This window comes from Amblyraja radiata, chromosome 2 (genome assembly GCF_010909765.2).
Source record: "Amblyraja radiata isolate CabotCenter1 chromosome 2, sAmbRad1.1.pri, whole genome shotgun sequence".
In the NCBI taxonomy this organism is placed as follows: Eukaryota; Metazoa; Chordata; class Chondrichthyes; order Rajiformes; family Rajidae; genus Amblyraja; species Amblyraja radiata.
Window position 1 is genome coordinate 138,195,922 of NC_045957.1, and position 14,835 is coordinate 138,210,756.

A 14,835-nucleotide genomic window follows, 5' to 3' on the forward strand; every position below is an offset into this window, starting at 1 on the left:
AGCACTAGTCAGTCTCATATCTGAAATAAGGGTATTGTTAGCATGATTTTGATATTTTCTATTGTCCTTTTTTTCTCCTGACAAAACATTGACTATTTCATTTTGGAAAGACAGTTAAGGATATTTGTTGAAGCTTCTGCCTGTCTGCTGAATAAAACAACATAAATTTGAAGCAAAGTCAATCCTCTATGCAAATTGTATAATGTCCACACTAGGCCAGATAAATCAATATTCTGGAGTACTATTAACTAGTGATGAGGCTTGTTATTTTATTAATTAATGGATCCATTTTTCTTCCCACTGATCACCAAATAATAACATAATAATATAATAATAATAATAATAATAATAATAATAATAATATATTTTATTGTCATTGCTCATAAGTGCAACGAGATTTGGGTATGCAGCTTCCATCCGACATCATAACTTAAGAAGCTACTAAAATTTAGGTTTAGATAACCTGGGAAGCCAATGCATTAACAGGTATTTAACTGGACATGCATTGCAAATGCTTAATTATGATAAGCTTTGCCATTTTAGTTGGTTAAGCACTTTGTGAACTTATTAATACCTGGGTCCTGATATGTCAGCCTCCACAAAACTGCTGACTGAAGAACAAGCATTTCATCAGACCTTACAAGAAGGCTTCATATATAGGGGTCTTATAACTTTCTGAGTGCCATGAGACAGTATCAAAATTAAAATTTCCAGGCTATAACATAAAAATGGAAAACATATATATCTTGGAGCTAATGCTAAATTGTTAACAGAGCAATGTAAGGACATGTATTAATGGAGAGACTAGGATACAGTTTTGTTGGAGGTATCAATGAATAGAGATCTCAATGAATAAACCAAACAGATGCACCATAAACCACTTTTAGATGATCAGTCATGATCATATTGAATGGCAGTGCTGACTCAAAGGGCCAAATGGCCTACTCCTGCACCTATTTTTCTATGTTTCTATGTCTGCCCCCAAGTGGTTGCTTTCGGTGGGAGTAAAAAAGCTTAAAATCATAGAGCATAACACAAGTAGAGGCCCTTGTTGAACATGATGTTGTTAAACTAATCTTGTCTGCCTGCACATGATTCTTCTCTCTCAATTCCCTGAATATCCAGGTGCCTATCCAAAAGCCCTAAAATGCCAGTAGCGTATATGTGATAATCAGTCTTGATTTGTCTTGCGTGTTTGGCGGCTTCAATCCAGAGCCCTGGGGGGAGAGGGCGGGACGCTGCTGCCGGCTGGCCAAGTGCGTGTTACGCGGGGGGGGGGGGTGGTTACGTAACTCGCAGCTCGTGGAAAACTGGCCGTGAGGAGCAGAGCCATTGTGATGTCATCAGCTCGCTTCAGCTCATTAACTTCAAAAAATTGTGTTTAATTCTGATTAGCATCTTAATTCTAGCTTTTATCTTGTTACTAAAGACAGGGGAAAAATCAGAACAAGTTGAGAAATGGAAGAAAAATGCCAGATCCCGACAAAATGACTTCAAGGTATATAAATATTTGTTTTTAAATGCTTTTGTCATTTTTAATAAGTCTAAGGGAAATATATATTTTTGTAATGTATTGTCATGCTTGCAGAAGTGATGCATTGATTTTTTTTAATAGAAAATGATCCAAGAGGTAATAAATTCACTTATGAAGCTCATTCGAGGAGCTCTTCTTCCATCTAGCCTAGTCGAGGCGGAGCTGAAACAATATGGCGGATGGGAAGCAAAAGTTGAACTTTCTGGCCAGTGGCTAACCCACATTATTCATACTATGAGGTAGGTTAGATCTGAAAATGGATTGTTTTGCTGTCTGGTGAAATTAATTGTTTTCTTGTAAAGAAAAACATTTAGATATTGGTAAATTCAGCAATATTGAGAAAGTAAAAGTCCATTTACCATTCTCTGTCCCCCATTACAATTCTGAAAGTTTGCACTGCGTAATTTTCTGTCCATTCTGGATCGCAGCTAGAAGTGGATGATGTGGAAGGTTCCGCACCACAAAATCATAGCCGTCCTGATTCTTTGAGTGCTGATTCCTGTTTTCCCTCCAAACTACTCCTTGACCTTACCAAAAAAATATGAGTTGTAGAGTCATAGGGCCATACAGCATGGAAACATGCCCTTTGGCCCAACTTGCTCATGCCGACCAAGAAACTCCATCTGCATTGCCTGTGTTTGACCCGTATCTCTCTAAACTTTTCCTATGTATAGTGTGCAAACAGTGTGAGTTGCACACTATTTCTGGACCACTATTGCTTCATTTTGCTGATGAGAAATGTGATATGGGGAGGGTACCCTACGCTTGAGGGTAACAAAGACCCAGTCTGTCCCGCATCTCCCAATAACTCAACCCTTCCAGACCAGATAAAATCTATCTAAATCTGTCTGGAAAATCTTTCCAGTTGAATGAGATATTTCATGTAGCAGAGTAATCAGCCTGTACACAATTTTCCAAATAGGGCCTTACCAATGTCATGCAGTTGGAACATTAATCCTGTGGCACACCAGTGGTCACAGGCTGCTAGTCTGAAAAACAATCCTTCACTTCCACCATCTGAATCTTGCCACTGAACCAATTTGGTATCCAATTGTCTAACTCAACCTGGATCCCACGTATATTACCTTCCAGACCAGCCTACCGTGCAGGACCTTGTCAAAGTCTATCACCTTACCCTTGTCAATTCTCTGTCACCACTTCAGAAAAACTCCATCAAATTTGTGAGACATAATTATATACACATACAAAATTACTCTACAGTACAGAACTTAAGTGTTATAAAGCATGCGGTTTGCAGAACAAAATGAATATACAGCATTTTGTTGTATATACAACTCATTGGCTGGCGGTTTATTCTACAGCAAGACAATGATCCCAAACATACTGCTAAAGCAACAAAGGAGTTTTTCAAAGCTAAAACATGGTCAATTCTTGAGTGGCCAAGTCAATCACCTGATCTGAACCCAATTGAGCATGCCTTTTATATGCTGAAGAGAAAACTGAATGGGACTAGCCCCCAAAACAAGCATAAGCTAAAGATGACTGCAATACAGGCCTGGTAGGGCATCACCAGAGAAGACACCCAGCAACTGGTGATGTCCATGAATCGCAGACTTCAAGCAGTCATTGCATGCAAAGGATATGCAACAAAATACTTAAGGGCCTGTCCCACTGTACGAGATAATTCAAGAGTTCACCCGAGTTTTCCCCTGATTCAAACTCGGAGAATGTCCGTAGCGGGTCCAAAGGAGTTTGTGGATGTCTCGTAGCGGCTCGTACGAGTAAAAAGTAACAATTTTTATCATCACAAGTATTTTTTTACTCGTGGACATTTATCAGTGTTAAAAAAACGTCACGAGTTTACCGGATTTCCCGAGTACCTACCGTTACTCATACGAGCCACTACGAGACATCAACGGACTCCTATGGTCCCGCTATGGACATTCTCCGAATTGGAATCGGGGGAATACTCAGGAGAATTCTTGAATTGCCTCGTACAGATGGGACAGGCCCTTAAACATGACTACTTTCATTTACATGACATTGCTGTGTCCCAAAAACTATGGTGCCCTGAAATGGCATATGTATAAACACTGCTGTAATTTCTACATGGTGAAACCAAAATGTATAAAAATGGCCTTTATTAAAATCTGTCAATGTGCACTTTAACCACATTGTGATTTTTTTCTATTACAAATCTCAAATTGTGGAGTACAGAGGCAAATAAAGAAATGATGGGTCTTTGTCCCAAACATTATAGAGTACTGTAATGGCACTGTACATCTGTCTCAGCACTAGTCAGTCTCATATCTGAAATAAGGGTATTGTTAGCATGATTTTGATATTTTCTATTGTCCTTTTTGTTTTCTCCTGACAAAACATTGACTATTTCATTTTGGAAAGACAGTTAAGGATATTTGTTGAAGCTTCTGCCAGTCTGTACACAATTTTCCAAATAGGGCCCTACCGATGTCATGCAGTTGGAACATTAATCCTGTGGCACACCAGTGGTCACAGGCTGCTAGTCTGAAAAACAATCCTTCACTTCCACCATCTGAATCTTGCCACTGAACCAATTTGGTATCCAATTGTCTAACTCAACCTGGATCCCACGTATATTACCTTCCAGACCAGCCTACCGTGCAGGACCTTGTCAAAGTCTATCACCTTACCCTTGTCAATTCTCTGTCACCACACAAAGATAAGATCAAAACTCTACATTCTAGCTGCATGTAATCATGAATGGCGGTACATAATTAAACAGCTTAATGGGAGGGAGAGTCACGGCGGGGCCAGATTTTGAAGCAAAGACAGGGCTGAGTCATTTGCAGCTACTTTCAACAGAAGTATTTGGCAGATGATTCATCTCAGCTTCCTTCCATATTGATCCACACATTCAAAGAGGCCAGTTTTCAGGAAATTCAGTTCACTCCATATGTCACACATACACGGTAGCTACAAGTGCAGTAAGGGTCGAGCCTCCTGATACCCAAAATCTTTCTGCCATGTACAATGTTAAAATCAGGGAATGTCAGAATGCCTTCAGTTGTTTGGACAAATACAGGTAGAGAGGACAATGTATAATCTGCCAGACGGCCCTGCCTTCCTCTCTTCCAGCTTTATTTTCTTCCTCCCCTCCTCCACCCATTTCTCTCCACAATTGTGGACATCAGACTTTATCTATAGAATTGATGTGCTACAATGCTGGGTACTATATTCTGCATTCTGTATCTTTCCCTTGCAATTGAGTTTGATTTATTTGTACGTACTTATGCCATATCCGATCTGTTTTGGATAGCTTGCAGAATAAAGCTTTTCACTGTACCTTGGTGCACAGGACAATAATAAATCTAAACCTAGCATCTATTTTTTTGTTTTGATTGGTCGAGTAAATTACTGGTTATGTTCTTGGAATAAAATTTAAGAAAAGTTGTCATTTTGAGAATTAACATTTGTTTCAGATCATTGTAAAATAGAATCATGAAAATTAGTTTTTTTTAAAACATTGAGATATTTTGATTTAAAAGAGAGGTAGATTTAGATTCAAAAGTAACTTGCATATGGGAAATTAATTCTATCTTAAAAAAGGAAAAATGATCAAGGCTGTGAGAGAAGGAGCAAGTGAATGGAGCTGATTGTGTAATCAGAGATTTTCAAAGAGCTAACAGCATTAATTAGCTGAATGAATTCTTCATTTGCTGTCTGATTTTATAATGCCACTGTAGTTATCGATTTGCTGAATGTTCTCCATTTTTATCATGGCTCTAAATACCACATTTTCCACTATGAGCCTTTCTGCTTGCTAAAATGAGGATCTAACATCTTTCCAGCTCTCATCCCCAGTTCTTTCCTTCCTCATAAAAGCTGAAGTCTACACATGCTGTGATTCACTTTTTCCTATCGGGCTCCATTTATGCGGATTCCTTCCTTATCAATTTGCTTTGATTGAGAAAAAAAAAAATTGGTTAATTTGTTGAAAGTCTAATTATTTTTCTTTTGATTGAATAACAGGCTCAATTATGAATCTTTGACAGCGCTAGAAATACCAAATGATCTGTTGCAAACAATTCAAGAACTAATCTTAGATTTGCGAGTGCATTGTCTGATGATTACATTGCAGCAGACTGCTGATGGTAAGCTCAAAGAATGCTTTTTAAATTCCCACCTGGTATTGTACCCACACCTTACCTTAAGTAAATCCTTGACCAGCTAGGTTGTCTCATGGATAGATTCTGGGCAAATCTACATCTCATTTATGTGGGTGGTGTTTCCATCTATGGTTACAGTTTCAACTAAAATATAGTAGAAATCCCATAAAGTGTATTCTACTACACTGTAGCGAAAGATTAACCAATGTTCAGAATAATTATATATATGGTCAGCAGTTAATAGAACATGTTTATTGGTTATAAACAACATTTAGTTTAAACGAAGGGGCAGCACAGTGGCGTAGCTTGTAGTGCGCTGCCCTCACTATGCCAGAGACATAGGGTCAATCCTAATCTCCAGTGCTAACTGTGTGCAGTTTTCACGTTCTCCCTGTGACCTTGATTTCATCCACATCCCAAATACACGTAGGTTGGTAGGTTAATTAGCTGCTGTAAATTGCCCCTTATGTGTAAGTGGGTGGTAGAATCTGGGGGTAATTGATGGCAGCATGGAGAGAATAAAATTGGGTTAGATTAGAGTAGGATTAGTGTAAATTGGGGGGGGGGGGGGTTGGTGATCAGCCTGAACCTGGTGGGCCGAAGTGCCTGCTTCCATACTATCTAAAACACTATAAAAATTGAACTATCTAATAATTCAACTACTTAATGTATTTTCCTCCATAAAGTATATAAATAATTGGTTTGTTATGACTTACAGCCAATATATAAAATTGAATAAAATTGTTTTTTATGTGGTTGACATGACATTTGTCATGCAGCTGAACGTTGTTTTGTTTGCTATTGATATTATGTGGAAACATAGAATATTCCAAGTACATTGAAATGTTCTGATCACAGAAGTTGTTATTCAGAAAGAAAAGCTGCGGATTCCATATAATCTAAAGCAGTCACCCCAAAGTGTCTGTAGGGACAGTAGAGGAATTGTCCTTGAATTGATAATATTGGCCAAATAAATATGTCACAAAATGGAGGATCTCTGCATTTGCAAAGCCTGCTTGTCCTGTTTCTGTGAAAAGCTGCAAAGCCATGAGTCCGATGGCTCCAGTGTGTCTGGAACCCAGGAGGAAGTTAACATGTATGAGGGTTTTGCAGAAAGAGCTGAGCAGGGTTGCAAATGCATGATCAGGATTGGTTATAGAATGGGGTGTTGTAAAGTATTGTTAATTATGTTGCAGAGTCTTTGCACTGTTATCTTGTGATTGGTTAAAGCATGGAGCCTTGTTCAAATTGTTTATACTACCTGGCGAAATGTTTCTTTACTTTGGTGAAGTGTCTTCCAACTAGAACCTTCTGTGGAAACAATGTAATGGGGTACTTTGTGATTGGGTTAGGGAACTGTCAATAAATGTATTATATTATCTTTATTTGTGATTGGCGTGTAGGGGTTTCCCCCCCCCCCCCATGTATTTTCGCGCCACGAGTCCGATACAGTATAAAAGAAGGGACTCTACATGGATCGGAGTAGATCTTCTGGAAGTGCATTTGGGACTGTGTTGACTGTCTGGAGGTGTCTATTTGCATGAGACTGAAGGGCTTGAACGAGTAGAGACAAGGGTCGGACCCGGGGTGTTGGTTAGGTATCGTATAGGAAGTTCATTTGTGAGTGAGAATAAAGAGTTAGTTGATCCAGTGCTTGACTCAGTGTTTTACTGAACTAAACTTATACCCCTGTCCCACTTAAGAAACCTGAACGGAAACCTCTGGAGACTTTGTGCCCCACCCAAGGTTTCTGTGCGTTTCTTGGAGGTTCCCGGAGGTTTTTGTCAGTCTCCCTACCTGCTTCCACTACCTGCAACCTCCGGCAACCACCTGCAACCTCCGGGAATGCACGGAAACCTTGGGTGGGGCACAAAGTCTCAAGAGGTTTCCGTTCAGGTTTCCTAAGTGGGACAGGGGCATAATAAGGGGGTAAGCTTTAGGAGCATAATTACAGAATGACAAAGCTGTTTTGACAACGATTTGCTGATTCCTCTTCTTTCCAAAGAGTGATAATTTACCAGTCCTACTGAAAATTTCGCTTAAATCCACGGGTAAGACTAGCAATGTGTTCAATAGACAATAGGTGCAGGAGTAGGCCATTCGGCCCTTCGAGCCAGCACCGCCATTCAATGTGATCACGGCTGGTCATCCCCAATCAGTACTCCGTTCCTGCCTTCTCCCCATATCCCCTGACTCCTCTATTTTTAAGAGTCCTATCTAGCTCTCTCTTGAAAGCATCCAGAGAACCTGCCTCCACCGCCCTCTGAGGCAGAGAATTCCACAGACTCACCACTCTCTGTGAGAAAAAGTATTTCCTCGTCTCCGTTCTAAATGGCTTACTCCTTATTTTTAAACTGTGGCCCCTGGTTCTGGACTCCCCCAACATCGGGAACATGTTTCCTGCCTCTAGCGTGTCCAAACCCTTAACAATCTTATATGTTTCAATGAGATATCCTCTCATCCTTCTAATCTCCAGAGTGTACAAGCCCAGCCGCTCCATTCTCTCAGCATATGACAGTCCCGCCATTCCGGGAATTAACCTTGTAAACCTGCGCTCCCTCAATAGCAAGAATGTCCACCCTCATAATATGGTGAATGAGTCACTTAAAGAATGACTGTCAATAAACTAAAACATAAACATCCCTTTAACATGTGAAATAGTACTGAAGTTAAAATGCATTATGAATGTTTTTTCTTTAGTTTCAAGGAAAATGTCTGGTCTTTAAAGCATGATGCGCTCTTTTATTGACGTCTACATTAATCTGTTTCTTATTTAGATGTTAAAAGGCTTGCAGAGAAAGAAGATTGGGTTGTTGACAATGAAGGAATTACTTCTTTGGTTAGTAGAAACGGATTATTTTAAGTCTATTGGAAAGTAAAGCAAGCATAATGAACTTTTTTGAAGAAGAAAACTATAAATGTGTCAGAGAAATGTGCATATGTGTGTTGACACGAATTCAGGGTATGCATGTTTCCGTTAGAGTTAAGGGTAAGGCAAGTGGGAGTAAGGAAACTTGGATGATGAGAAAAATTGAGGCTCTGGTCAGGAAAAAGGGCGAGGGACGGGTATAGGCAGCCGGAATCAAGTGTATCCCTGGAGGAATTTCGGAAACTGAGGAGCAAAAGGGGCAGCATATAGCTGTGGCAGATAATATTAAGAAATCCAAATAAATTGTATGTATTTATTAAGGGAAGGAGTTGTTAGTACTTAAAATAAGAGAATGTGATATCTGAATTATTAATAATTGCCTCTTTTACATAATGTTTACATAATGAAAAAGTGATATTTTTATTTTCCAGCCTGCTCAGTTTGAACACCAAGTTGTGCAAACCCTCCAATCTCTCAAAGAAACCATAAATTGCAAGCCTGGGGAAACCAGTGTAAGTTACATTTCTGGATAATATTCGAGCGTTGGCGAGCAATTTCCCCTCGATCAGTGTAAATAATAAGCATATCTGGAGAGATGTCGCTTGAAAAATGTCTTGCGATTCTGTTTTTATTTTCATTCTGTCTTTGTATGTTATATCTAGCCATGCATTGTTCTCCAGGTGAAAGAATGTCTTAATTTGATCCAAAACTCGATCAGACGATTTAAAATCAAGAACATCACTTTAAGGGGAATAAGTTCACACACACTTTCTCCGTGGTGACTATTTTTTGTTCACACAGTGATGTAAAAAAACAAGCTTTGACCATCTTTAAAGAAAGTACAAATTCTGAATGAACTTGAAGTAAAAAATGTTTTAACTAATTGAACGTTGGCCTATCAAATCCTCAAGGAATCAAGGCATAATGTGACTCTCAATAAAATAATAAGAATGAATCAATTTGATATTGGGAATACTGGAAAGTGTAGACAGATTAGAAGAGGTGCATGTGAACCTATTTCTCACCTGGAAGGATTGCTGAAGTCCCTGGATGGAGGTGCAGGAGGAAGTGTAGGGGGATGGTTAAAGATATAAGAAATAGTAGCAGAAATACGCCATTTGGACACGTGCCTGGTCTGCTACTCAATTAGATCATAGCTGCTTTCCTGCACCAACCCCATATCACTTGATTTTGTTAATGTCTAAAATAAAAGTTTGGATACTGTCTCAAATATACTCAACAATTCAGACTCCTAAGTTCTTGGGATGTAGAATTATAAAGATTCAGTGCCCTCCGGATTTTCGTTTCCCATTTTGCCTGAATGACTGGCTCCTTAGTTTGAAACTGACCCATGGTTTGCGACACTGCAGTAAAAGGAAATGTCATCTCTGAATTTACCTTCCCAAGCCCCTTTGTTATTTTTAGTTTCCATGAGAGCAATTCTCATTCTTCTAAATTCAAGTGACTACATGGCTAGTCATTTTAATCTCTCTGCATGCAACAAACCCTACCTTCTCAATAGTCAATCTAGAGATTGAGAGAGACAGCATGGCAAGAGGCCCTTTGGCCGGTCGAGACCACACTGGCCATCAACCACATGCATTTACACGAATCCTACATTAATCCCATTCTCTATCTAATTCATCCGACATTCTCATCAACTATCGCTTACTGACACACCAGGGGCAATTAACCAACCATGCTACACATCTTTTGGGATGTGGGAGAAAATCAAAGCACCCAGGGGAAAACCCATGCGGTCACAGGGGAAGCGAGAGCACAACATGCAAACTCCACAGATCGAACTTGGGACTCTGACGCTGTGAGGCATCGGCTCTACCAGCTGCACCATTGTGCTACCAAATTTCCAGGGATATCAGATATGTACCCAGTAGTCCAAATTTAGTCTCTTCAGGGTTCTGTATAATAAGAGCAAAATGTCTCTACTTGCCTACAAAACCTCTTGGTTAACGGATAGCCTTGGTTGAAGGTGAACTAGTTGTATTACATGAAAGGTAAAAGGTTAATATGCTTTACTTTCCAAATTGCTTGTTAGAAACATAGAAATTAGGTGCAGGAGTAGGCCATTCGGCCCTTCGAGCCTGCACCGCCATTCAATATGATCATGGCTGATCATCCAACTCAGTATCCCGTACCTGCCTTCTCTCCATACCCTCTGATCCCCTTAGCCACAAGGGCCACATCTAACTCCCTCTTAAATATAGCCAATGAACTGGCCTCGACTACCCTCTGTGGCAGAGAGTTCCAGAGATTCACCACTCTGTGTTAAAAAAGTTCTTCTCATCTCGGTTTTAAAGGATTTCCCCCTTATCCTTAAGCTGTGACCCCTTGTCCTTGACTTCCCCAACATCGGGAGCAATCTTCCTGCATCTAGCCTGTCCAACCACTTAGGAATTTTATAAGTTTCTATAAGATCCCCTCTCAATCTCCTAAATTCTAGAGAGTATAAACTAAGTCTATCCAGTCTTTCTTCATAAGACAGTCCTGACATCCCAGGAATCAGTCTGGTGAACCTTCTCTGCACTCCCTCTAGGGCAATAATGTCCTTCCTCAGATTTGGAGACCAAAACTGTACGCGATACTCCAGGTGTGGCCTCACCAAGACCCGGTACAACTGCAGTAGAACCTCCCTGCTCCTATACTCAAATCCTTTTGCTATGAAAGCTAACATACCATTCGCTTTCTTCACTGCCTGCTGCACCTGCATGCCTACTTTCAATGACTGGTGTACCATGACACCCAGGTCTCGCTGCATCTCCCCTTTTCCTAGTCGGCCACCATTTAGATAATAGTCTGCTTTCCTGTTTTTGCCACCAAAATGGATAACCTCACATTTATCCACATTATACTGCATCTGCCAAACATTTGCCCACTCACCCAACCTATCCAAGTCACCTTGCAGTCTCCTAGCATCCTCCTCACAGCTAACACTGCCCCCCAGCTTAGTGTCATCTGCAAACTTGGAGATATAGCCTTCAATTCCCTCATCCAGATAATTAATATATATTGTAAATAGCTGGGGTCCCAGCACTGAGCCTTGCGGTACCCCACTAGTCACTGCCTGCCATTGTGAAAAGGACCCGTTTACTCCTACTCTTTGCTTCCTGTTTGCCAGACAGTTCTCTATCCACATCAATACTGAACCCCCAATGCCGTGTGCTTTAAGTTTGTATACTAATCTCTTATGTGGGACCTTGTCGAAAGCCTTCTGGAAGTCCAGATACACCACATCCACTGGTTCTCCCCTATCCACGCTATTAGTTACATCCTCGAAAAATTCTATAAGATTCGTCAGACATGATTTACCTTTTGTAAATCCATGCTGACTTTGTCCAATGATTTCACCACTTTCCAAATGTGCTGCTATCCCATCTTTAATAACTGACTCTAGTAGTTTCCCCACTACCGATGTTAGACTAACTGGTCTGTAATTCCCCATTTTCTCTCTCCCTCCCTTCTTAAAAAGTGGGGTTACGTTTGCTACCCGGCAATCCTCAGGAACTACTCCAGAATCTAAAGAGTTTTGAAAGATTATTACTAACGCATCCACTATTTCTGGAGCTACTTCCTTAAGTACTCTGGGATGCAGCCTATCTGGCCCTGGGGATTTATCGGCCTTTAATCCATTCAAATTACCCAACACCATTTCCCGGCTAACCTGGATTTCACTCAATTCCTCCAACTCCTTTGACCCGCCGTCTCCTGCTATTTCCGGCAGATTATTTATGTCTTCCTTAGTGAAGACGGAACCAAAGTAGTTATTCAATTGGTCCGCCATATCCTTGTTCCCCATGATCTACTCACCTGTTTCTGACTGCAAGGGACCTACATTTGTTTTAACTAATCTCTTTTCACATATCTATAAAAACATTTGCAGTCAGTTTTTATGTTCCCTGCCAGTTTTCTTTCATAATCTATTTTTCCTTTCCTAATTAAGCCCTTTGTCCTCCTCTGCTGGTCTCTGAATTTCTCCCAGTCCTCCGGTATGCTGCTTTTTCTGGCTAATTTGTACGCATCATCCTTCGCTTTGATACTATCCCTGATTTCCCTTGTCATCCACGGATGTACTACCTTCCCTGATTTATTCTTTTGCCAAACTGGGATGAACAATTTTTGTAGTTCATCCATGCAGTCTTTAAATGTCTTCCATTGCATATCCACCGTCAACCCTTTTAGAATTAATTGCCAGTCAATCTTGGCCAATTCACGTCTCATACCCTCAAAGTTACCTTTCTTTAAGTTCAGAACCATTGTTTCTGAATTAACAATGTCACTCTCCATCCTAATGAAGAACTCAACCATATTATGGTCACTCTTGCCCAAGGGGGCACGTACAACAAGATTGCTAACTAACCCTTCCTCATTACTCAATACCCAGTCTAAAATAGCTTGCTCTCTCGTTGGTTCCTCTATATGTTGATTTAGATAATTATCCCGCATACATTCCAAGAAATCCTCTTCCTCCGCACCCCTGCCAATTTGATTCACCCAATCTATATGTAGATTGAAGTCACCCATTATAACGGTTTTGCCTTTGTCGCACGCATTTCTAATTTCCTGTTTGATACCATCTCCAACTTCACTACTACTGTTAGGTGGCCTGTACACAACACCCACCAGCGTTTTCTGCCCCTTAGTGTTTCGCAGCTCTACCCATACCGATTCCACATCCTCCAAACTAATGTCCTTCCTTTCCATTGCGTTAATCTCCTCTCTAATCAGCAACGCTACCCCACCTACTTTTCCTTTCTCTCTATCCCTCCTGAATATTGAATATCCCTGGATGTTCAGCTCCCAGCCTTGGTCACCCTGGAGCCATGTCTCCGTGATCCCAACTATATCATAGTCATTAATAGCTATCTGCACATTCAACTCATCCACCTTATTACGAATGCTCCTTGCATTGAGACACAAAGCCTTCATGCTTGTTTTTACAACACTCTTACCCCTTATACAATTATGTTGAAAAGTGGCCCTTTTTGATTTTTGCCCTGGTTTTGTCTGCCTGCCACTTTTACTTTTCACCTTGCTACCTATTGCTTCTACCCTCATTTTACACCCCTCTGTCTCTACGCTCACACATTTAAGAAACCCTTTCCCTTTAACTCCATCCTCCACTATCCCATTCGACACCCCACCCCCCTGGACCTGGATATTAGCTTTTGATGATTCGTGCACCAATACGTGCATCTATGAGCACCAAGTCTTTTCAATTTCTCAACTATCAAAACATGTTTGGTCTTCCAGTTTTATCCAGCCAAGTGTATTACATGTTTGCAAATTATATTGCCTCTGCTATGTCTTTACTCATTCAATTAGCTACTTTATGATTAGTTTATAGTTATCACGGGCTGCTGTGAGTGCAGATGTGTTGGTTGCTGTGGTTGGTGCATAGTGAGAGTGGAGTGATGTGTGTACAGAAGGGACCAGAGATAAAGTTGTTTGGGAGTGATTATTGTTATAACTGATCTAATACTTGAAGATAAATCAGTTTGGACTGAATGCTAGCTGTCGGAGAGGAATAACTGATATTTTATACTGGGAGGCGGAGATGGTTGTTCTTCAGGATTGCCACACAAATATGAAAGTCATTAACTTGCACACTTCCCTTTATGGCATAATTACTGACTGTGCTTCATTGCTGGACTTCTCACGAAGACATCAGTTTATTATTTCCTTATTCTAATTTAATATGTTTTTTTTGTCTTTTACGTAATCCCGTGTGAATAACCCGGCCTTAAATTTACAGTGACATCAATTTTATTTCTATTAAATTGTGGAGCCTTTTGCTTTGCAGTCCGTTTGGTCATAAAGTCATAAGTGATAGGAGTAGAATTAGGCCATTCGGCCCATCAAGTCTACTCTGCCATTCAATCATGTCTGATCTATCTCTCCCTCCTAACCCCATTCGCCTGCCTTCTCCCCATAACTCTGACGCCTGTACTAATCAAAAATCTATCTATCTCGGCCTTAAAATATCAACTGACTTGGCCTCCACAGCCTTCTGTGGCAAAGAATTCCACAGGTGTTTATTTTTGTATTTCAGATTTTTCAGCATGAGAGGAACCAACGGCATGTACATGAACTTTTCATTAAAATTATGAAGGTGAGTAATCAAAAGATAATTGTGTTTTCTTGTGCAGCATTTGTTGTGCCTTGATTTTTATTCTGCGTAGAATAGTATGGCACAGGAATGGGTCCTTTGGCCCCCAATGTCTGTGCTGAACAAGATGCCACCACTAACTCATACCTGCCTGCATATACTACATATTCCTATATTCATATCCATATACCATATCTAT

At 40.4% G+C, this 14,835-nt stretch overlaps 1 protein-coding gene across 3 annotated transcripts in view; it reads left to right on the forward strand.

The window, feature by feature from the left end:
* Window positions 1-14,835, forward strand: part of exoc2 (exocyst complex component 2) — a 253,466-nt gene that overhangs the window by 167,327 nt on the left and 71,304 nt on the right. For all 3 annotated transcript variants that reach the window (XM_033016375.1, XM_033016377.1, XM_033016381.1), the window contains 6 exons: window positions 1,430-1,498; window positions 1,616-1,773; window positions 5,507-5,628; window positions 8,421-8,482; window positions 8,944-9,024; window positions 14,580-14,639. In XM_033016375.1, the coding sequence (XP_032872266.1) occupies window positions 1,430-1,498; window positions 1,616-1,773; window positions 5,507-5,628; window positions 8,421-8,482; window positions 8,944-9,024; window positions 14,580-14,639 (552 nt within the window). The remainder of the gene's footprint in view (window positions 1-1,429; window positions 1,499-1,615; window positions 1,774-5,506; window positions 5,629-8,420; window positions 8,483-8,943; window positions 9,025-14,579; window positions 14,640-14,835) is intronic.